This window comes from Eurytemora carolleeae, unplaced genomic scaffold (genome assembly GCF_000591075.1).
Source record: "Eurytemora carolleeae unplaced genomic scaffold, Eaff_2.0 scaffold156, whole genome shotgun sequence".
Classification (NCBI taxonomy): Eukaryota; Metazoa; Arthropoda; class Copepoda; order Calanoida; family Temoridae; genus Eurytemora; species Eurytemora carolleeae.
Genome location: NW_019396479.1, coordinates 8,448 through 31,704, shown reverse-complemented (window position 1 = coordinate 31,704; position 23,257 = coordinate 8,448). Strand labels below are relative to the sequence as shown.

Genomic DNA, 23,257 nt, shown 5'->3' with positions numbered 1-23,257 from the left:
AAAATTTGATAATTTTGATAATTCACATTTTAGATTCCTATGACCAGAATATTTCATAGATTTTTTATGTGAAAGATGGATCCCATGTTAGGCTTCGACATCCTCCTTGTGTTTACTTCAGTACAAAAGATGCGCCTACCCCTGAAACAACTTTCACTGCATTATAACCTTATACAAAGATTAGGAAAAAAAAGAAAAATGTTGCAAGTTGAAGAGATTCATGAATACAAGGAAAAAGACGGTATAAATTCTGTACAGTCGTCTCTGATGTCTCATCCGTTCTGGGTAACCCTTAGTACCCGAATATAAACAAAATGTAACCTACTCATTGGTGCGCAGTGCTACATAGATTTTAGAATTTAGACAGACATTTTTCTATATTAAGAATTTAAGAATTTTTTAATGTTTTTTGCTCAGCTATATGCAGATTGCAGAACTCTTTTCGGATCTTTGTATCTTTCCAACTTGATGGCGTATATTTGATATTTTAAACTAAAATTATTTGACAGAATTTATAATTCGAAATATAGGTCTTCGACGTTGAGTTGCAAATAAGTAGGGATTCGAAAATCAGAGTTTGTGGCAAAGACTCGATTCCATTCCTAGTTAAGCATGTCAAAGGATTGCGCAAAAAGTTTGCTAAGATAAAAAGATTAAAAAGTTTTAGGCATGTGTTCATTTTTACTTTCATTTTTGTAAAAACCCAGCTAATTGCAATGATAAATTAGTAATCGTCAGAAACATCAAGAGTAGATGAGAAGAATATTAATCGCAAGAATATATTTATTATCAAACATATAAAAGTTATTACTATGTCGATGCTATAAGTAAAATGAACGTCCCTAGGGCCAAGGCATAAAATACAAGAAAAAAAAACTGTTTTTTACCGAATGAATAAAAACTACTTAGACATTCAAAACACAATAAGAATAAGGAGCGATATTTGTTTTTGCGTTTTCGACTATTCTTGGTACTTTTACAAAGAACTATAATCTGTCAAATGTTTTAACAAAACCTAGAGTGAGATCCAAAAAACCTTCAAAATTTTCCGAATTTAAAAAAAACTTTTTAGTTTGCTAGTTTTCCATTTTTAACGGATTCAATTGTTCTTAAAGTAAAGTTATGAAGAAAATGATTTGCATCTCAGAAAGTCAGAAGCAAACTTGGCCATGCATATATATATACAATCTGCTAAAAAATCTGCCTTGAAGTATAAATGTTCATTTTACCCAACCCTAGCGTGTTTATTACTTTTCATCTTGATACTCCATATCCCCTTCTAGGCCTACAAAGCCAAAAATATTATTGAGAATGTTCAATTTTCTTAAAGGGACTGTAAAGGAAAAATTAAAGGGGGTATAGTATGAAACCTGAGAATCTCAGGAGTTGAACGATACTTCTAAAACATCTATCTGATGTTCCTGTCTCGAGAAATTGATATAAAACTGTGTCAAATTTATACGAAAATTCATATACATGCAATTTTGTATAAAATTTTTAGCATTAAACAGATCATATTCAACAAATACGCAACCAATCTGAAAGCGACAATATTCCACAGGACCCTGAGAATCTCAGGTTTGCTCCTATTATAATTTTATTTTTAGTTTGCATTTTTTATAGATATAATTGATATTATTACATATTGTCCGTATATTTTGTATTACGTCTCCAGAATTTCAACCAATGGCAGCGCAGTATCGTTGTCACGTGATGAAAACGGAAATCACGTGACCAGTATTTGTAAATTTTTAAATAAATGCCTTAACCTTTATGATATAAAAAGAACAAATATAAATGGGCAAAAGATCAAGTCAATTGAAAAATTAAAATTTTTTGACTTTATACCTAGGGAGGTACTTCTGCACGGGACGGATTCATCCAGAAAGCGGAATCTGATTCTACCTCGGAATCCGAATCATTTTCAACTTCCGATATTCCGGAATCTATTTCCGAAACAACCATGAAAAAAATCAAGACAAAAAATATTACCAGAGGTCGAATTTAAAGAATTTGAACCGCGGCTTAAATTTAAGCCGGGGCTCAAATATGGTTGGTTCTACTTAAAATAGTATTCAACATTTCAAGATTTAAGCCGGCGCTCAATTAAAACCGGTTTTTGGCGGATTTAAGACGCGGCTTAGATTCATTAAATTCGGACACAGATTAATATAAACACAATTATTATGGCTTTCCTTGCTGAACTATTTCGTTCATTTTCAGTTCTTGTTCTGCAGGCGATTCATTCGCTTCATACGGAGGAAAGCCATCTCCAGAGTAGTCTCCTGAATTCTCTCCTGAACCGTTGAGTAGCTCTATCTCAGACTCATTCAGTTCCAAAATACTAACTGCATTAAAACAATGTTAAAGTGCCTCTCCATGCAAAGATGGAAACCCCCGATTCACAACATTACCCTTCAAACCTTTGTCTGATCAAGTAATAATTATATATCAATGTTTACAATTTTTAAAACTGATTATTCTCGATTTTTGTTTTATCTACATAAGTTACATGTGTATTTCTAATACAGGGAAATTTTAATGAAACACTATTAAAACTTGGAAAAACGACATATTATTGATCTGATAAAGGTTTCAAGGGTACCGTTGTGAATCGTGCATTGTCATCTTTGCATGGAGGGTCACTTGAAATTACGCTCACAGTCTCATTAAAGAAAGATTTTAAAATCATTTACAGGAGTGAAATGGAATGGAATATGGAATTAAAATCTTTCTACAGGTAACCCACAACGGATGAGACTGTAAATACGACCCAAAACTCTAAAATAAGCTTTAAGCTTGATTTTTGTTTTCTGCATTCAATTGAGTATTTTTAGTATTAGTTTACTAAATAATTAAGCACAGTTTTGGCCTAGAAGGAATCTTAAATGCCAGAAAACGGACGTAACAAATTTCGTGCAATCGACTCTGAAGTCTGAAGTCTCATCCTTTGTGGGTAACCCTGTAGATAATAAGCATTAACGGCATGACGGCTGAACCGATTGGACGCCAACTATTTCTTTTTTGGCAAATCACAGCATTGTGCAGTGTTAACAGACCCAGTTTACTTAATAAGTGATTTAATAACTTACTAGTAAAGCTTTTTGCTTTGCAACTTCAGTATTGCTTTAATGTCGTCTTCCTTTTCTTCAGTTTTCTGGTTATCGCTGTAGTTTACCAAATGAAGATTTAGAATGTGAATCTTGAGTTAGATGTTTATAATTTACCTCGGTTAACAGCGTCCTCTTTGGAACCAGTTATGATCCCACAGCTGGCCTCAGAAAACACAGTTTTCGTAATCCAGCCTGAAACAAACAATCTTTGTAAAATAAAACTAAACTAAAGCTTATACAATAAATATTCAAAATAAATGATTCCAAATATTTTATATTTTCTTATTATACAGGGTTACCCACAAAGGATGAGACTGTAAAGACGACCTAAAGCCTTTTTAAATTATGACGTTTCTAAGGTTAAATTAAGTCTTCTGTCTTGGATAGAGTTTTTTAATAGCTTATTATATGATTTTGCAAAGAAAGAAACAAGTTCACAGTTGCAGGGAATCGTGAATATTAGAAAACAGGCAATATATACATTCCTCACTATAGTTTCAGTGTAAGTAAATATTTCGATTTACTGATAGCGCCGATTGAATGATACATAACTCTAATTGGATAATGAGATAGATAGAAAGATAGATGATACCGCCATACTATTTCTATTGGCTCAGAATAGACAACAAACACATGACTGAACCTTGATTGGATCAGGCGATAATGGAATCGGCAAAGAGGAGTGTCTCTGTAGTCTCATCCTTTTTGGGTAACCCTGTCTATTTTATTATTGGAAAGTTATTAAACTAAGTTAAAAATCATTGTTGATTTGAACACGTCAAAATTTAAATCTTATGTCCATATTAACTAGCAACAATTTGTACTAAATAAACAATGGGGGAGAAGGGGGGGACACAGTAAGGTATTAGGGGGGGAGGGCAGCCAAAAAGAACTTATTCCATAAACCTCCTCTTTATGTCAAATAAGTTTTGAAGCGGCCAGCTTCAGAACTTCTTTTCAGAGAGAAGTTTCTAAGTTGTTTGAATGTTGGGTTCTAGTTAAGAATTTCGACCGAAAACCCACTATTTCATTAAAAAACTCTTAAAATAGGATTTTTCAACACGCTACTTAGACTAAATCAAGGTTTTGAGGTGCTGCTGCAGGAGCCCCTAAATCTTTTCAATATGGCTGTTAGAATCTATTTATATATTTAGATTATCCCGAACCCCTGTGCTTTCTGTGCTTTTACTATAAAATATATGTTTTTCTTCCGAAATACTCACTGTGACAAAGACGACATCCATTCAAGGATAAATATATGAAAGGGAAAAGTAATTATAAATTTTTTAAAAGAGATTTTTTTGTCCCCAGGACATGATCGGGTTGTTACGATCAAATCTCGGAATTTTTTCTATTGCGAAAGTTTGGTGTTGTCTGGGTTTTTATATTGATCTACCAGGGGTTGTAATCTGGCAGCACATTCATCCATCCACGCTTCATTCATTCTGAGAAGAGGGTTGACAAGATTCCAGCTGCCTAAGATTCTTCTTAGGCCTGAGAATATAGAGTGCAGGAATCCTTCTGATATACTGGAATGAGGCCCGGGTGCCGTACTGATAGGAAACATCACACTCATTGCTCCCTAACATCTGTAAGCCCGGATTGGATACCCCCAGGTACCTATAGCTGGCAACCATAGACTCTCCCTGCTTGTCCACCATTCCTCTCTTCATCGTCATTCACTTGGATCAATCCCACTTGAAGCTTCTTTCTTGTTGAGCAGAAAGCACGCACCCTTTCGCTGCGAGAGTTGTTGACAGCCGCCCCTCTGTCCCCCTACATCCGTCAGGTGGTCATAACTGCTAAACCAGATGTCGGCTTCAGATGTTTTTGAAACCACAGGTTTGTGTGGAGTACGGGAATCGAACCCGTGAATCAGTGATCTAACGAGAACTGGTGTCACACACTCTCCACCCCACCCCACTTCTCCACCCCACCCCACTAAATTATAAATTGAAATCATTTTAAATCAATGCTAGCTACAATTCAAACAATGTTTGTAAATGTAAATATTATCAGAATATATTCATTTTGTCCATTCTCACCATGAAACACAAGACAAATGCATTTTAAGAGGAGTATTGTGACAAAACACTCCTCCATGATCCCCTGAAATAACCCACCGTGGCGGGGGGGGGGGGGGGGTATTATATACGCTTTTGCAAAGTTATTTCAATATATATATAGGGTTACCCACAAGGATAAGAATTTAGACTTCAAGGACAATTTATCCGAGACAAGAGACTAGATTTAAACTTGAAATCGTCATATTTAAATAGTTTTAGGTTTTTTTTACAGTCTTATTTTTTGGAACTATACCATGAATATAAGGATAAACCTACTGAAGTGCTGTTGAACCCTGGCGTGAATAGTATGCTGAGTTGGTAGGTTTGGATGATCAGTTTCTCCCTCGCCACCCTGAACAATATAATAATAAATGTCGTCTTTTCGTTCAACTCAAATTTATTGATTTTGCTGACAATGATTGACACATTTCTTCATCATATATCTCTCATGTTGGGGATAAAAATACAAGTAATATTGATACTTTGAATCATCTTTGTCGTTTAAGTAAAAATTCTACAGTGAAACCAGTGAAACCCTTTATAACGGTTACATCGGAAGAATTTATCAAATGTCGTCTTGACACTTTTTCAATGAGTTTTATACGATATTTCGTGAATTTCAGTATTTGCGAAAATAAATAAATAGCCATGAATATGCGGGGGTTCCATATAATCATTTAATTAAAAAACTAAATATCTGCAACATTCCATTATCAGAAAGTGAAGAATACGACATTTGATGAATTCTTTCGATGTATTCGTTATTAAGGGTTTCACTGTAGTTTAATACATATTTATAGATTTTAATAATCCATTAAGAAACCTTGCCTGAAATGCTCCACAGTTTTCTTCAAATCTAACAACAAAATTTGTTCAGTAAAATCAACTTTTGATTATATCGATGGAAATCATTGTTGTAGAAAAAAGATTTATGAATATTGATATAGTGGCTGAGTGGGTATAATTAAATGGTATTCAAGTGCATAAAAAATGGTTTATAAAATGGTAAAAAGAAGTGTATAAAAGCAGTACAAAAATGAAACGCAAAATTTGTTAATTTAAAAATTAACAATTTAAGTTTTTTAATTAATATATATTGTTCCCTTTTTTGATAATCTGAATCTATAGAATGGGATCTATAAACGTTAAGTACATTTTTATTAAAAGACAGCGAAACACTCCAAATGTGACATTTTAGAATTTCATTTGGTCCATTGCTTGTTGGAGATTACCAAAAATTTTATCGTGAAATCTTTATTGCAGGATTCACATGTTTTGACATCTGCACTTTTAGACTACAGATAATAAAACATCTTTCATTCCTCAAGCATATTTTCTTCTCTATCTTTAAAGATGGCAGAGATCTGTTAGTTTTAAGATTCAGTTGATGGTATTTTGAAAATTTAACAACAGTGTGACCGGATAAGCAAAGAAATTCAGCGGCAACTTGAATTTTTTTGAATTTTGTTTTAATTGTGGTAGTTGATAAACGAATAATGTATCTAAAAAAGAGTACATTTTATAAGCTTATCAATGTTAACTTAATTACTTCTCTGTATCTTTAAAATTGGCGGAGATATTAAACATTAGAACAATAAAAAATGTTCACTCTAATCCCATGTTTAATGAGACACTCTGTACCTGGATACGACCCCTGTGAGAACCGCCAGTGTTCCATGGTCCGGTCTGACCGGCGCGTTACTAGCTGGGTCCTTAAACCTCCAATATTTCCAGACTGACCCACCCGCGTCACCAAAACAACTGTCACCTACAACACTAGAATGCTGACGCCCTTGGTATCTTGACCCAGGTCTGAAAAGAAAAAAAAATATTATTGAAAAGATATTTAAGCCAATTCCTTTTCATTGTACATAGGAAATGCCAATCTTGAAATGAAAGGTCGGAAGAGGGGAAGGAAGTTACAACTAAAGTTACTTTAAAAAAAATCGGCGATTTGATTCTGTTTGAGGATGAAACGCTAGAAATGATTACAAACAATTTTAAGGTGTCTTTGGACTGTCCAATATCATGTTATAAAAAAAATAAAGTGATAAGAATTTTTTAAAGTATCACATTTTTGTTTTATTTGAAAAAGAAAATTAAAGTAAACGAACAATTTTTTTCATCCTTTTCATGACATTCTTTAAATTGAAATTGAAACAAAACCGGCAACGGATAGGGCCGGGCCGGTTGGAATTCTAATTTACCCTAGTCCACCGTAAACTGTTAGTTTTGCAAAGATTAAAAGATAAAATGTAAAAACCTGATAATTGTGTCATTCCCATTCCAACCAATATTACCCGGATGCCAGATTTCTGGCTCAGTTTTAACCATCTCAAATTCCCTGAAAATTGAAACAAAAAAATGATTTAACCAAAAATTTTATTTCACAATTTTGAAGTTTAAATTGTCGAAAGAAAATAATTATCGAGTAGAGTAACAAAATAAAAAATTTAATCTTAATGTTCAAGGTTACCCACAAAGGATGATACTTCAGAGACGACTGTACGGAATTCATACTTTGTGTTTCCATATTCACGAACGCAACTGTAAACGTGTTTCTTTCTTTGTTAAATAACTTATTAAAGTTCAAGGCAGAAGACTTAATTTATCCTTTAGATCGTGTCATATTATAAAAGTTTCAGGTCGTCTTTACAGCCTCATCCTTTCTAGGTAACCATGTATAGCTGTTTTCTTTGCTACCAATTACAGAATTAAATATTTTTCATCAACATCTATTCCTAGAATTTTTTTCTAAAAAATTGCTTAAAAGTTCAATTCTGAAGCTTTCAGTCTTTCGCTGCAAGAAAAAACCAAACATTTTATTTCTAAATAGCTTGAGAAACCAACGGGAACCAGGGAAGTCATAGCTAGTTATAGTTTCACCTTTTACATGCCCCTTTTCGTCAATTTCGATTTTAGCCTTTTTTCCCTAAAAAAATCGAAAAACTTCTCAAAAATCTCAAAAGTAAGAACATTCCCTTAGCTTTCCCGATTTCCCAAATCAAATTTTGAGGCAAATCGGTCCAGAAATTAATAGAAAAAAACTCACCCCTCCTCAACTCTGACGATATGCTGTTTAGGTCTGGTAATTGGGGATCCGGTACAAAATTCTACAATGTTTTAACATAGAGAATAGAATATATATTAGAGGGGAATTTACTCAAAAAAAGTGTAAAACAGCCATTTTGTTGTACTGTTTCCATACTGCAGGTGTACTTCACATATTTGAGCTATATAACCTTTTGGGCCCTAGAACATCATTTTATAGAAAATCTAAAATTAATATTAAAAGAAAACCAAATTATGAAATAGGCTGTTTTCATAATTTACAAATCATCATTTCACATAAACTCTATGCCTTTCACTTTACAAACGATGATTTTCCGTTATAACTATAAATCAAATTATGTTTTTTATTCACCTAATTTATTTTATAAAGTTTATTTAACAACTTTAAAAAATTAGCAAATTGAAATAGATAGTCTAGGGAACATGCTGTATTAATGCATATAATTTGTAAACATTTACATGATTTGTACACTTTGAACTCCCTTTCAGACTGAAAGGGACTGACAAAATTCATACCGAGGGATTGACTAAATAATATATCTTCTATTCTCTTTGGGTTTTAAGGATAAATAAAAATAATAGAATCCTTGAAAAAATAATTAGATTTAAAGAGTACTATTTGTTGTAAATCATTGATTAATTAAACATCTGTACACGAAATTTCAAATTACTTTCCATTTACTGATTCTCACTGCAATGAATGAGATATCATCTTTTTATTAATAATTGATTGTTTTTATTTGTAATTTCTCTTCCTAGTGACTTGGGCATTTATGCTTTTTTGTAGATATACATCTAAATGTTACCGATTTCAATCTCTATACATTTTAATAAACCTAGGAATCTAAAAGAACATCGTTTAAAAAAACAAAATTTCAAAAAATGGCGAGCCGACCGCTACATTTTAACGAAAAAAATAGATTAAAAAACAACTATCAGAACTGAAAATGTTATTATAATCTTTAAAGGTATATATTCTGCAGATAAGCTCAGCTCCAACCCTACTAATAATACCTGTAAATGTGTCAACATTTCGACTACAATTCTCATAAACAAAAGAGTCCACTTGGATCTGAAAACAGAAAGACTTCCTTGCAAGTGCTCGAGTTCGACCCTCCATTTAGAGAATGGAATTATCAATCCACAACGGTTTCCATGAAAGCATTTTCTGATCATTAATGAATGAAATATCCATGTTTGTATTTGTAAGTTCCCTTTAAACTAACTTGCGGATTTCGGCTTCAAAAACTAAATGGAAGAAATTGTCAGAATTTAACACTTTTCAACGTAACAACGTCGATATCTTCCCCATTATTTATCAGAGAAGGGACAAAAGGATACCGTGGTAAATTTTAAAAGAATGACTAATTATTTTTGTATAAAAATCACCTCGTGTATATTGTCGTTGAAATCACTGAAAATATTTCAATTTAAATATCAAATTAAGAACAAATCTACCAAATTGTTCTCGCCAGGTAGAGAAGTTAATGGTTTTGGATTGTTAAAAAAAAAATAATAAAACTTTCAAGATTTAAAAACTGTATGTTGGCTTTTTTTAAACGTTACTTTATCTTTATCCAAAAACAATTGTTTCTATGCGATTGTTTTTGGATCGTTTTTGGATCGTCTTTGAGTCATTTTTTTGCATATATCTGCTGCCATGGGTAATAATTTGACAGAATGTAAGAAAAGCACAGAATGAACAAGTTAAAAACATTTGTTTATATTACTTAATGCCATTTTTTTACCCTGAAAGAAAATATAGGTAAAACTGTAACTAGGTGGAAAGAAATGACGGATTTTCTGTTTGATGTGCAAAATGAAACAAAAGAATTATAATTTTATATTTTGAAAATATTTTCTTTAAAAATCTAATCAAAAACAAATTTCATTTCTTCAACTTGAAATCATTCGTATGTGGGTTAATATTATTCAACAATTTTTAAATATGCAGAGTTGTTCTTTTTTACTTTTTCATTTCTTTTAGCCAGATTCAAAGAAATTATGGAGTGTCTGCTAACCTAGTAACAGTGAAAAATTAAAAATATTATTATTATTATATCATATTTTGAAAGAAAAATATTTAAATGAATTTCCTTGGAGTATTCTTGTCGCACCCATCAATACACCAACCCCAGCTTGTACTGTTATCCTTCAAGAATATTAAAAAATAAACTATTAATTTACAGATAGACATAGGGCGTAGTCAAAAAGAACTTGTCCAGTGGGGGGGGGCTTAATTTTTTTTCAAGGGAGGGGACTCAGCATCCGTTGGGGGCTGAAAACCCCCTGAAATTGAAAGTTTTCACTGGTCCAGGAAGAGGGGCTTCGCCCCCTAACCCCCCCATGACTTCACCTCTATTTAGACCCAAAAACTATGAAATGGGAATATTCTTTTAAGTATTTACAAAGTGAAATTGCTGTATTTTATGTTTTTCTACCATTTCATTTCATAGCTTATAGCTCAAGTCTAACCTGACAGGAGACAAAAGAAATAAACTAAAAGATTGTAACAAACTCAACTTTTCTAATCCCTATATCTTTTCAACCTGATGGTGTGAACCTTTGATATTTCAAACTTAGACTTTAAGATCTAGCACAATTCATAGTCTGAAAAATCAAAGGTCTACGACATCGGGTTGCAAACATATTGGGATTAAAAAATTAACTTTTGTGGCAAAAACTCATTTCCTTTTATCCCATGGCAGTTTTGATTTCAAAAAGGTTAGACAAGTTTTAAAAAGTAAGAAGAATTTGAACTACGTAAACCGAGTTGAACCCAAAGAGAATAGAATATATATTAGAGGGGAATTTAGACAATCCTTCGGTATGAATTTTCTCAGTCCCTTTCAGGCTGAAAGGGAGTTCAAAGTGTAAAAATCATGTAAATGTTTACAAATTATATGCATTAATACAGCATGTTCCCTAGACTATCTATTTCAATTTGCTAATTTTTTAAAGTTGTTAAATAAACTTTATAAAATAAATTAGGTGAATAAAAAACATAATTTGATTTATAGTTATAACGGAAAATCATCGTTTGTAAAGTGAAAGGCATAGAGTTTATGTGAAATGATGTTTTGTAAATTATGAAACCAGCCTATTTCATAATTTGGTTTTCTTTTAATATTAATTTTAGATTTTCTATAAAATGATATTCCAAGGCACAAAAGGTTATATAGCACAAATATGTGAAGTAAACCTGCAGTATGGAACAGTACAACAAAATGGCCGTTTTACACTTTTTTCTAGTAAATTCCCCTCTAATATATATTCTATTCTCTTTGGTTGAACCATTTCTGCAGCGCTGTTAAGAGAATTGACTGAACTATGTTTACGTAAATTATCTCTTTTCATTAAATACAATTTTTTTTAATGAAAACAGTAATTTTAATAATTGTTTTTTTTTTACCTTGCATTCACTTATAGATGAATCACATTCAGTTTGACACCAACCAGCCTAAAAAATAGATTTTACAAAAAGTTGGAAAATATATTATTATCTTATTTTTTTAATTTTTACAAGATGAATATTGCCAAAACAATATATCTCAACAGCAAAAAAACAATTTCAATTTCTTTTTAAATATTATTTTTTGACATTTTTTTTACCTTAAAAGGGTGCTCCTCGAATAGAACAATTTCACTGGGATTCTTCCAAGGGTAACAGATAACATCCTCACTAGCTGTCTTTATAACAATTCTAAATTTTAAAATTAAAAAAAAAATATTTTCGAATTTTTTTAATAAATGTTGTTTTATTGCTAAATTGTATGCTTTTTTAAAACTAAAGAAGAGATAAAAACTCAAGAACATAAAAAGGCGGAAATAGGTTGATTATTAAAGTCTCTAAAAAATCATAATGAGCATGTGCAAAGAAAAAAATTATGTCTTATGCCACAAAATAAAGCTTTCTAATCCATATATATTTGCAACCCCTGAGTCAGCAATGAAATTCAGTATCGAATTTAAAAATGGGGTATATAAAAATCTTTAAAATAGCTCTAGGTTTAGATACAGACCTTAAAAATATCTTTAGGTTCAGATAAAGATCTTAAAAATATCTCTAGGTTTAGATAAAGATCTTAAAAATATCTCTAGGTTTAGATTAAGATCTTAAAAATAAGACAGTTTTGTAGATATTTCTATTTGTATTATTTCATGTGATTTCTTTACATTTCTTTGTAGTTTCTTTGTAGTTGAACTCATTAAATTAAAATCTACGGAAATGTATTCACATCAAAAAGGAAACTCGGATGTTTCGTTCAATAATATTCACTTAAAGGGACAGTAAAGGAAAAATAAATCTAATAAATCATAATAAAACTCTCTTTAATGTCCGGGTCTAATGGTAGGGTGTATCTGTATGATATTTTTAAACTTGGATTAATATATGTAACTTCATTCATGGTTGGGAATATCTAGGGTCCTTAGACATTGGGTTGCAATTTTCAATAAATGTGGAACTAACATCTACTTTTTTACTCTACAGAGGTTTGGTCCATCACCATCACTGAATTTTAAATTGGAAAAACCAGTTTCTGGCATGAAGACTCAATAATTTTTTGTCGTCTTTACTATTAATTCAAAAAGTCGAAAGGAACATAATACATATTCTTAGAGTAAATGTGCAGACCTTTGTAAAAAGGCGTAAATTCAAATAACGCTTTATATTTTAATCCAATGCACAATGCTACCTTTTTATTTTCTTAGCTTAAAATTGATTATTTTAAATATTGATATCTCTGTAAAATTGTTTTGCAAAATTGTGCTGCAGGAACAATGAAGAAAATTTTGGGGGTTGAAAACTTTTCACGATTGAAAAACTACAATATCCTTCTCAGATATGAATCTTACATATTACTCTGTAACATAAGAGTAACTTAATATTACGTCAACACTCAGCAGTCCCTTTTACAATTTACTCAGATATTAATTGTACATATTGCTCTGTAACATAAGAGTAACTTGATTTTACGTCAAAACTCAGCAGTCCCTTATATAATTTACTCAGATATGAATTGTATATATTACTCTGTAACAGAAGAGTTATTTAATATTACGTCATCACTCAGCAGTCCCCTTTATAATTTACTCAGATATGAATCTTACATATTACTCTGTAACATAAGAGTAACTAAATATTACGTCAAAACTCAGCAGTCCCTTTTATAATTTTTTACCTGGCCACGGTTGTATTTTTTAACTCATCTAGAATTCTGAAAAATTTAAAATTGTAAAATTAAATTTTGAGGAAATTAATCACACCTAATATTTCCCTTTGTAGGGTAAAAAAGTAACTTTAGAGACCTGATATTGAAATTCAAATTTCGCATCTTATATTCCCGTAGTAGGGCGATAAAGCAACTTTATCGCCCTACACCTTATTTAATTGAATAACATTGTTTATTTCATTGTTTCAGGGATATTTGAATAAAAGAAATACTTTCATTTTGATCTCAAACAAACTAGAAAAAGTAAAAATCCCGGCAACAACTTTTTCGCACTTAATACAGTGAATCCCAGATATATGAATACATAGCAAGATTTTTTTTAATGTCGTATTACATATTTAAGATCAAATGAGTTTCATATTAATATAGCAATTGCATTATTATCTAGTATCTATATAATAAAGCTCTTCGCGCATATATATATTAATATAGATATATTAGCTATAGCTGACCAAACGGCTGGACCAAATTGGCTGACTTTTTTAGGTAACCCGCGGGTTACTTTGGCTAAAAATTTGAGCTGGGCACTTCTGCAAAAATCATGATTGAAGACCAAACGCGGGAAAATCGCGGAAATAGCTATAAGTAACCTGGGAACACCGGACACCTCATCATAAATCATAAATAGATTCTATTATTTTTGGAACTTACGCTGATTTTAGTAGATCTTGACACAGTGGATGAAACATTGAGGGGTTTTCACTTTGTTTACATTCACTAGTACACTTTCTGAAATATTTTAGGCATAAAAAAAAAAAATAAAAATACTGTAGAAAGTCAGAAAAAATACAATTGATGACATTTCTTCGAAATTAATCTGAAAAGTATGATTTATAAAGTTTTTTTCAACATATTTTGGTCAATTTCAGAAATTTTTCAAAAAATTTGACACATTTCATCAGTTTTTATTCAAAAATTTCAAATATTACCAAAAAATGATAAATTCAATTTAGTTTTAGAGATATTGAGCAAAAAGTTAGATTGCTGCTCACGGTTACTTTGTAATTGGAAAAGTTACTGCGCGTATCTATTCTTTAAAAGTTAGTCCTCTGTGGAATACAAACTAATTATATCACTAATTTATGTTAAATTACCTAAAAACACTCTGGTCGGGACTGAACGAATTTGCTCTGCAAACTTTTGTATTTTTCTGCAAATAAATTAAATTTTTAAGTTTTAGAAAATCCAATTCACTACGGTATCCTTTAAACCTCCATCTTGAAAGGTGTTTTATCACAATTTCCCTCTTTATCTCTGCAGCAAGTAACCTCAGTTAATATTTAGCAATTTTTCGTAAACAAATGAGGACATCTCATTAATCTCTGATCAGAGAATGGTTTAAAAGGGTATCACTATGAGTCAGACATGCCATTCTATCAATGGAGGGTCACTTGTAATAACTATTTATAACACTGTTATTTTGGTTTGCAGTGTTATAAAGTTTTTAGACAGAATTTATCTCTTTAGATTTAATTTTGTCCCGAGCTTTAGCGAGGGATAAAATATAATCTAAAAAGGCGAGAACCTTTGAGATTTAGAGAAAAGTCCAATAACTTTATAGCACGTCGCGTCGTGCCAAAATAATAGTGCTATTGGTAATTTTATGAAACATTTGTGTCTTATTTCCATGGCTGTTTCTAAATCAAATAAGCTTTGAAACAAAGCAGAAGTCAAAATATAAAGTTTATTTCAATTTTATTTTTATTTCTATTGAAATTGTTTTTGGAATTATCCTAAATTTTTGGAGAAAATCCAGGAACCAATGAAAAATCTATAGCACATGCATAGCTAATTTAAAATTATAGCACGATGATTACTTTATAGCACGTTAATTACGAAATTCACGATGAAGTAAGTAATAATGAAAAAGTATGCTAAAGTTTCTGAAAAAAAACATCTAAAGTCCCTAAAATTTATTTTTTATTTTGTAAATGATATTTGTCTACCTGTTTTGTGCTACCGAAAGCTGTTAGAAAACTAGTTCTTCCTTCAACTTCTACTTCAAGTGGAGCAATGAAGGCTGCAGCATGGCACTTCAGCCAACCAATCTAGTTTTTAAAATGTTTTTTTTTTCAATCAAAATAATACAATGTAGCGACGATTAACCGACAGAAATAAACTAACTAACATTTATTGAATCTAAAAGTACAACATGGTTTAAATCTTGTATTGCTAGCAAAAATGAATTTAAATATAAACTTAAGCAACATTTTCTGGATAGATTATCGAACTTTGAATGCAATCGGCTATTTTGCTATACTTGTTCAACTCTAGTTTCTTAGATTAGATTGGGGTTTCCATGGTCTTTAATGTGATCTGTTCATATTTTTTAATTCTTGATACATATAATGATTATCATATTGTTAACCATTAACTTTAAGACCTCTGTGTAATGTCGTCTTTAACTGAAATACCCTCTCGGAGACACCAAACCAAACAATTTCAGCCCCCTTTTTCTTTGTTCTCTGGGGACGGAGCCTAAAACACTTTCGTTTATTGTGAACCCATAAAATTTAAACAAGAATATTTCCATATGAAGAATTAGTGAATTTCGTTAAATATTCAACTGTCATTTATTTCAGAAGTTTTAAAAACGTCTTTTAATACTGATCAACAATAAGTTACCCCTTTATCATCCGCAAATAAATCGTAAGATTTTTTGTATTATTAACATTTATTATAACACTAGAAATTCAAGGCGCTTCGCGCCCATCTTCTAACTTAGTTGTGAACATGTTCTCTTTGTGTACATCGTAAAACTAAACAAAAATAATTCGCGGATTTTTACAAAAAATTTCGCGGATTTCCAAAATTTTAAAAAATTTTGATAGAGACAAATATTTGAAATTTTGATTTTTCATAAACATTCCCTGGGGTCCCTAGATGTCCCACAAAAAATTTGGGCCCGATCGGTTATTGGATACAAACAAACAAACAAACAGACAAACAAACAGACAGACAAGCCAAATTTATAAATAGATTGTACAAGTAACCATGACCTATAAATTATGTTATTTTTAGGAAATAAAGCTTTTGTTGTCGATTTTCTTGAGACGGGGGTTACTCTGTTGTGTGTATTTGCGGCCAACCGGGAAAGAATTGTCCGGGGAGAATAAATATACTCTGTACAACCTTCCTCCTGAAAGCCCTCATCAGGAAGTTCAAAGATGTACAAGAAACTCTCCCTGCAAATTGTTAGGATGCACAATCTGCCCCACACCCACCAACCACGTCCACAACCTGGATGAGGAACTGGGAACCGATGACACCACTCCAACCCCTCCGACCTCCTCTGACCTTCCCCCCACCACCCAATCATCCCATCCTGCTCCTTTCTATTGCCTTTAAAAATGCAATCAAGGAGAACCGAATATATACCCTTAAGGCCTTGTCCAAACAATTCATTCACCAACTGGAAACCAATCTGGAATTCTTCGCCTACGACCACTCCGACCTCGCCACCTATCAAACTGCAGAGGACATCATCAATGCCCACTCCACCGTTGCAGCTGACCCCCCCCCCTTCCCAGCTCAACCTCCAACCTCGGGCTAGTTTCAAACCTCCTAAGCTTGATACACTGACCTGGAGTGGCAAATCTGGGGACTTCTACCCCTGGTTGTCGACCATCCTGAACGTGTTCAACTTGACCCAAGCTGAAGATGTTGTTAAAGTGGCTTTCACTCTCCAAGCCATCCCTCTTGCCAAACGAGGACCCTTCAACAACATCACTGACTGGGCCACTTTCAAGACCAAGCTAATTGAAGAGTTCGGAAGTATTGATATCTTCGGAAGAGACGTCAATCAAGTATTCAACCTCCTTTCCTTGTCATCTTGGCTCTCTGGAGAGATATCGGAGAGGATGGAGCCAGAGTCAATGGCGCTGGAGTCCATGGAGCTAGAGTCAACAGAGTCAGAGTCAACAAAGCCAGAGTCAAAGGAGCCTGAGTCGATCGGAGGTCTGCCATGTCTGGTAGGTTGTTGTGACATAACAGGCTGATCAGAGAAGACTCGTTTAAGGCGATTAACGAAAACAGTCAGAATTGGAGCCTATCTTAATGGAGAAATACTTTGGAGTCTGGGAAAGAACTAGGTAGGGTCCTCTGTACAGCAGAGAGAACTGAGGTTTAGTTAAATCCTCCATGATGAAAACATGTGAACAGGAGGTTAAACTGGATGAAATCTGGTCTGGTTTTAGGTTACTCTGATGAGGGTAGCTTCATACTGTCTAGAAACTATCCGGGTAAAACCAACAGAGAACCAAAAAGAGCTTCCGAGGTGCAGAATCTTCTCTGAGAACACTTTTGAGGCCAAGTAAACCCAGAGGTAGATAAGGGGACCAGTCAGTTCCAGATAACCAAGCTCTCAGAGACACCTTAAGACGACAGTGAAACCTTTCTACCAGACCGTTGGATTGAGGATGGAAGGATGTGGTTGTAAAAATGTATGATTCCTAGGAACCTTTGGAGAGAAGTCTAGATGGAGCTAGTGAACTGTGCTCCTCAATTGAGGTGATAACTGCTGGAACACCAAAGTTTGGGATATGTGAGAATGTTCTTCCAGAAACCAAGATTAGTAAAATACGAGACTTGAAATTGGTTTGAAGTTTGCTTCGCTGGCAAACTCATTTCTTGCTGATTCAAGCTTCTCTGCATTAAGTTGGTGGGCCTTGGCAAAAACCAGAGGACTGCAGGGTAGGAACGGTGTGGCGGACTACTGAATGCTTCAAATCTGTCGCAAAGAAACCTGTGTCTTGAAAATTATGAATATAAAATTCAGATTTTTTAATATGATTTGCCCACTTTGTATTTCTTAGGTCATGCATTTGAAAATACAAGCCTAATGCAGAGAAGATTGGTGGGTTTGTTATCTTCATTATTAAAAAAGTAAGATTTTTGTATATAAACATTACCTCTAATCTAGTGTGTGGTGGATCATCTATGCCATCTCCAAATGTAATTTTACAATCCATATCATTAAATGGGATTGATGGTTTCTTTAATCCATCCAACTGACTAAAAAGAGATTTGAGTTTTTGTCACAAAATCAATTTTTTTAATCCTTATGTTCATGTAATCTGATGCTGTAAATGTTTACATTTAAACGAAGATTATTTAATTCATAAATTGAAATATCTAAGATCTACGACATTGGGTTGCAAAGAGGAAATCAGAGATAAATTTTTAATTATGTTAACATTGTCAGATACTAAAGGTGAGAGGCCATGAGTTTATGTACGCATTTTGTTAAAATTAGTGTCATCAAAACAAAAACTTAAATGTATTTTTTTAGAATTTTCCTGGAAGGAAGTAAAATGTACGTAAACCCTGATCCCCTCACCTAATAATTTATCCCATTGATAAAAACTAACTTGGTTTCATCTTCAGAAGATTCTTCTAAAGTGATAGGTCCAGGGGGAGGCAAGCATATTGGTTGCACAATTATTATACCATTTTTTCTTGTTCCAGCTTCCGTATAAATATCCTACATAAATAGATACAGGTTAGTTCAAACTTTTTTGTGGCACTTAATGTCTGTTTAGTCTATAGGGAGAAATATTAAACTGGTTCCCACGATTGTTTAATTCATTTAATTTTAGTATTATTTTTGTGACACTAACATTATTAACAATATCATAAAGATTTACATACATTTGTTGTGACACCTGTAGCTGTGTACCTGTTTAGTTTTTATGAGAGCGATATCATAAGGATTTCCATGTTTGAGATCTCTAGATTCAAAGTAGTCAGGATGAACAACCAATTTGTCAATGTCAGAAACCTTAATTTCCACATTTGTTACAGGGACTGTAAAGGAGAAATTAAAGGAGGTATAGGCTGAAACCTGAGAATCTCAGGCATTGAATGATGCCTATATAATACATCTATCTGATGTTCCTGTCTCAAGAAATTGACGTAAAACTGTGTAAAAATTATACCAAAACCTATATATGTAAGATGTACGTCTGTATCATGTAACCAGAACTCCCTTCAATGGCAGTGCAGTATACGGGTCACATGTTACAGACGGAGACACATGACAATAAACTGCACTGCCATTGGTTGAAGTTCTGGTGACTTGATCCTAACGCATAAAAATATTATCAATTATATGTATTAAAAATGAAAAATTATCAAATTCAAATAATGAAAGGAGCAAACCTGAGTTCTCAGGCTTCTTTATGATATTGTCGTTATCAGATTCGTTGTATATTTGTTTAATATGATATGCTTAATTCTACGAATCTTATACAAAATCTTACATATATACGTTTTGGTATAATTTTGACAAGGTTTTCTATCAATTTCTCGAGACCAGATAGCACTCTTACAGGTCTCGATCAACTCCTGAGATTCTCAGGTTTCAGCCTATACCCCCTTTCATTTTTCCTATACAGTCCCTTTAAAAGAGTTTTCTATCCTATAATGCACATCTTCTATTACTTTTACAAGTAAAAATTCTTGAATTCTATTAAAACAATGTTGTACAATTTTGAATCTATCTTTTAAGAAAAAATGTAGAAAAAAATAATTTTTAGAAAAAATACATCAAATTACACATTTTGAGATCGATAAATTACATTGTGTAAAAACTTACTGGAGGCAAAGCTTTAGCTTCTGCAGTTGTTCCAAATCTGAGAGTTATGCTGCTTTTAATGACGTCACTGGGGGCTATCTTTCTCATACCTCTCTCCAGAATACCACAGCTCACTCCCTTCAGTAAACAGGGTTAAAAGGATCTGAGGCCGAATTTAAAGAATTTGAGCTGCGACTCAAATTTGAGACGCGGCTCAAATATGGTTGGTTCCACTTAAAATTGTATTCAATGTTTCAAGATTTAAGCCGGTGCTCAATTGAAACCGGTTTTTGGCGGATTTGAGCACGGTTTAAATTCATTAAACTCGCACATAAATGTCTCATTCATTCTAAATCGGACATAGCTGCTCAGAGAACCCTTGTGAATCGGACATGACACATTTTATATTGAAAGTCACTATTTCCATTAGGTGCATAAAAAACATTATCCAGGAAACCATGTTCTTTTTCAGTTGTTATTAATGCATGCTATATCATCCAATTGTTAAAAGTAAAAATTGGAAAAAAGTAAAAAAATTGAAAAGCCTGACTTTCAAAAATAAACAAAAATTATAAAAAAACCGAACAGTCTTCTCTGAAGTCTTATTATATATGGTGAACCCTCTAATAATCTAAGCTAAGCTTATGTTGATTATAAAAAAGTCTAAAACTATTTCAGTTTTCATTGATGTCTTAAACTTAAAACTAATTCTTTCGTTTTTTGTTTCAATTTGTATTCTCTGAATGTCTAATTTTTACTATAGACGCTTTTGTTCAAATGTGAACGACCTGAGAATAAGAATGAAATTCACTGCGGCAATCAACAAATCATGCGCACGCTCCAAACCTACCGGTATATGTTTGCAGAAACAATGCGCTGCAGATATAACCCACTTTCTGTTGAGAAGTGATCCACTGCATTCAATAGTGCTTCCAAGATCAGATCTAAGAAATTATGCAAAACATAAAATCAGTGCAACACATTTGTAATGACTATTTGTTATCGGTATCCGCATACACTTTTGTTAATAGCAGATAGTCAAATCAATAATATTGTTTATTTTTAAAAAATGAAAATTATCTTTTATTTAAATAATATTAACATAGCATAAATAAATTGTAATTCTTATTTATAATGTAGCTTTGAATATAAACAAAATACTTACTCGATGCTCACATGGACAGCCCATGGTCTATTCAGAGTACCATTTGAACTCAATGCTTTTTTCTAAATGGGTTTAAATATAAACGTGCTTTTAAAACGGTAATTTTGTTTTTCATAATTAACTTGACAAAAAAAGAGTTAAAAATATTCCTTGGCAGTGGGCAACCAGTTCTTTTCGTTTTCTTAAATATTTAAGTTTTTGGTTTTCTGTGGAATCACAAATATCTAGAGTTTGCTTTTATCCAATTTTGCAATATTTGGTGCAGAAGATGGGAGATATCAACGAAAGATAAGAATCCAACTGTTAACGTACTCGTTGATTGCAAACCAATTTGCAGATATCTTAGAAATTTATAAGTCCCATTCAAAACTAAAAAAAACTTAAATATTTAAAACAACGGAAAGAATGGGCTGGTCAGCTTTAGTAGAAAATGACAATTAGAACCTGTATCCCAGAACCACATACACAATCTCCCACGGGTATTATAGGAGTTGGAGGAGGTGACGTTGATGTTGTTATCGCAGTAGATGTCGATGATGCTGTAGATGTAGCTAAAGCTGGTGGCAGTGGAGGGCTGTAAAATAGCGCAAATAAAAATCTCTGATTATTCTTAGCAAAATTAAATAAAAAAATTGCTTAGATCAAAGATATATTTGAATACATTTGAAGTGCCAAAAAAAGAATGATTATGCTTTTTAGTCCTAAACAGGCTGGGGGGGGGGGGGTCCCCAGCCTTTATAAGGTTAATTAGAGTAGATGAAAATTGATAAAATAAAATTATATTTCAGGGTGTCTGTGTATCAGGGAGCAACGGGAATGTTCTTAGCTTGGTTTTCAGATTCTTAGTTGAGTAAGTCGAGTAAGCACAACTGTAGTTTTTCATGTTCATTGGACTATCCAAAGTTATAACTTGAGTTTAATAGACATCTTATTATCCCACTGTTTTATGGGGATCACTGTAGATTAAAACTTACAGTGAAACTTCATCGCCCACATCAGATTGCTGATCTGCTAGTCCACAGCACTTGTATCCTAGTCGGTTTCCTCTAAACATTCAAACTATTTATAATCCATAGCACTTGTATCCTAGTCGGTTTCCTCTAAACATTTAAAAATATGTATAATCCACAGGACTCGTATCCTAGTCGGTTTCCTTTAAACATTTAAACATTTATAATCCACAGCACTTGTATCCTAGTCGGTTTCCTCTAAACATTCAAACTATTTATAATCCACAGCACTTGTATCCTAGTCGGTTTCCTCTAAACATTAAAACATTTTATATACCACAACACTTGTTTCCTAGTCGGTTTCCTCTAAACATTTAAACATTTTATAATCCACAGCACTATGTATCCTAGTCGGTTTCTTCTAAACATTTAAACAATTCGTGAATAATTCAACTACTTTTGTCCATTAATTCCGACCTCATGGACCAAATTTTAAGTATTAATAATGTGTATTTATACCTGATAACTATATCTCGTTTATTACATCCAAGGCTTGTGTGTAGAAAAATGAAAAAAATAAGAATTGATATTTTCATGTTTTCTCATGAATAGATAAACACTTATTGGATACTATTACATGCATTAAAGCATCTTTTTAAAAGAATAAAAATTCATAAAGTTGGAGGGGGGGGGGGTTAAAATAAAACCTTCAGATTACATTTTTTCTCATCTTGTGGTTATTATTGCAAAATATATTGTAAACTTTTTCTTGTTTGTTTTTAAATAGATTTTTAAATCCTCATTAATTGGGTTTTCATCCTCTCAAAATATAATATTACATAATTTAAAAATTTCTTTTTATAAACCCTTGGTTTAAGTTTTTTTTACCCTTCACAATTGTTCTTTAGACCTTTACCAAAAAATGTTTTAAAACTGATTATATCTCTTCTAGGACTAGATTTGCTTCCAAATTGATTGTTAATAATACTTTTTCTGGCTTTTTGTTTCTGACCTTTCTTTTAAGGCTTTTGTATATCAACGTACATTTTAGGAAAAAAGGGAAAATCAGATATTTTCCTTTTT

At 32.5% G+C, this 23,257-nt stretch overlaps 1 protein-coding gene across 2 annotated transcripts; it reads right to left on the bottom strand.

Annotated features, from left to right (window-relative positions):
• Nucleotides 1-765: 765 nt before the first annotated feature.
• On the bottom strand, nt 766-22,785 carry LOC111704026 (uncharacterized). Of its 2 annotated transcripts, XM_023476135.1 has the most exons (27): nt 22,694-22,785; nt 22,199-22,270; nt 21,669-21,798; nt 21,225-21,286; nt 20,910-21,003; nt 20,081-20,197; nt 19,163-19,264; nt 18,855-18,967; nt 18,396-18,498; nt 15,432-15,533; nt 14,580-14,635; nt 14,137-14,214; nt 13,435-13,470; nt 11,864-11,954; nt 11,664-11,711; nt 10,348-10,403; nt 9,641-9,665; nt 9,266-9,323; nt 8,232-8,292; nt 7,443-7,523; nt 6,821-6,991; nt 6,008-6,035; nt 5,456-5,531; nt 3,228-3,305; nt 2,196-2,348; nt 1,849-1,946; nt 766-1,285 (listed from the first exon to the last, which is right to left on the bottom strand). In XM_023476135.1, the coding sequence occupies exons 1-26, from the start codon at nt 22,768-22,770 to the stop codon at nt 1,849-1,851; spliced, it is 2,166 nt and encodes a 721-aa protein (XP_023331903.1). In that variant the 5' UTR covers nt 22,771-22,785; the 3' UTR covers nt 766-1,285. The 2 variants fall into 2 exon arrangements, with proteins under 2 accessions (XP_023331903.1, XP_023331904.1); XM_023476136.1 differs by lacking the exon at nt 1,849-1,946.
• Between the last annotated feature and the right edge of the window lie 472 nt (nt 22,786-23,257).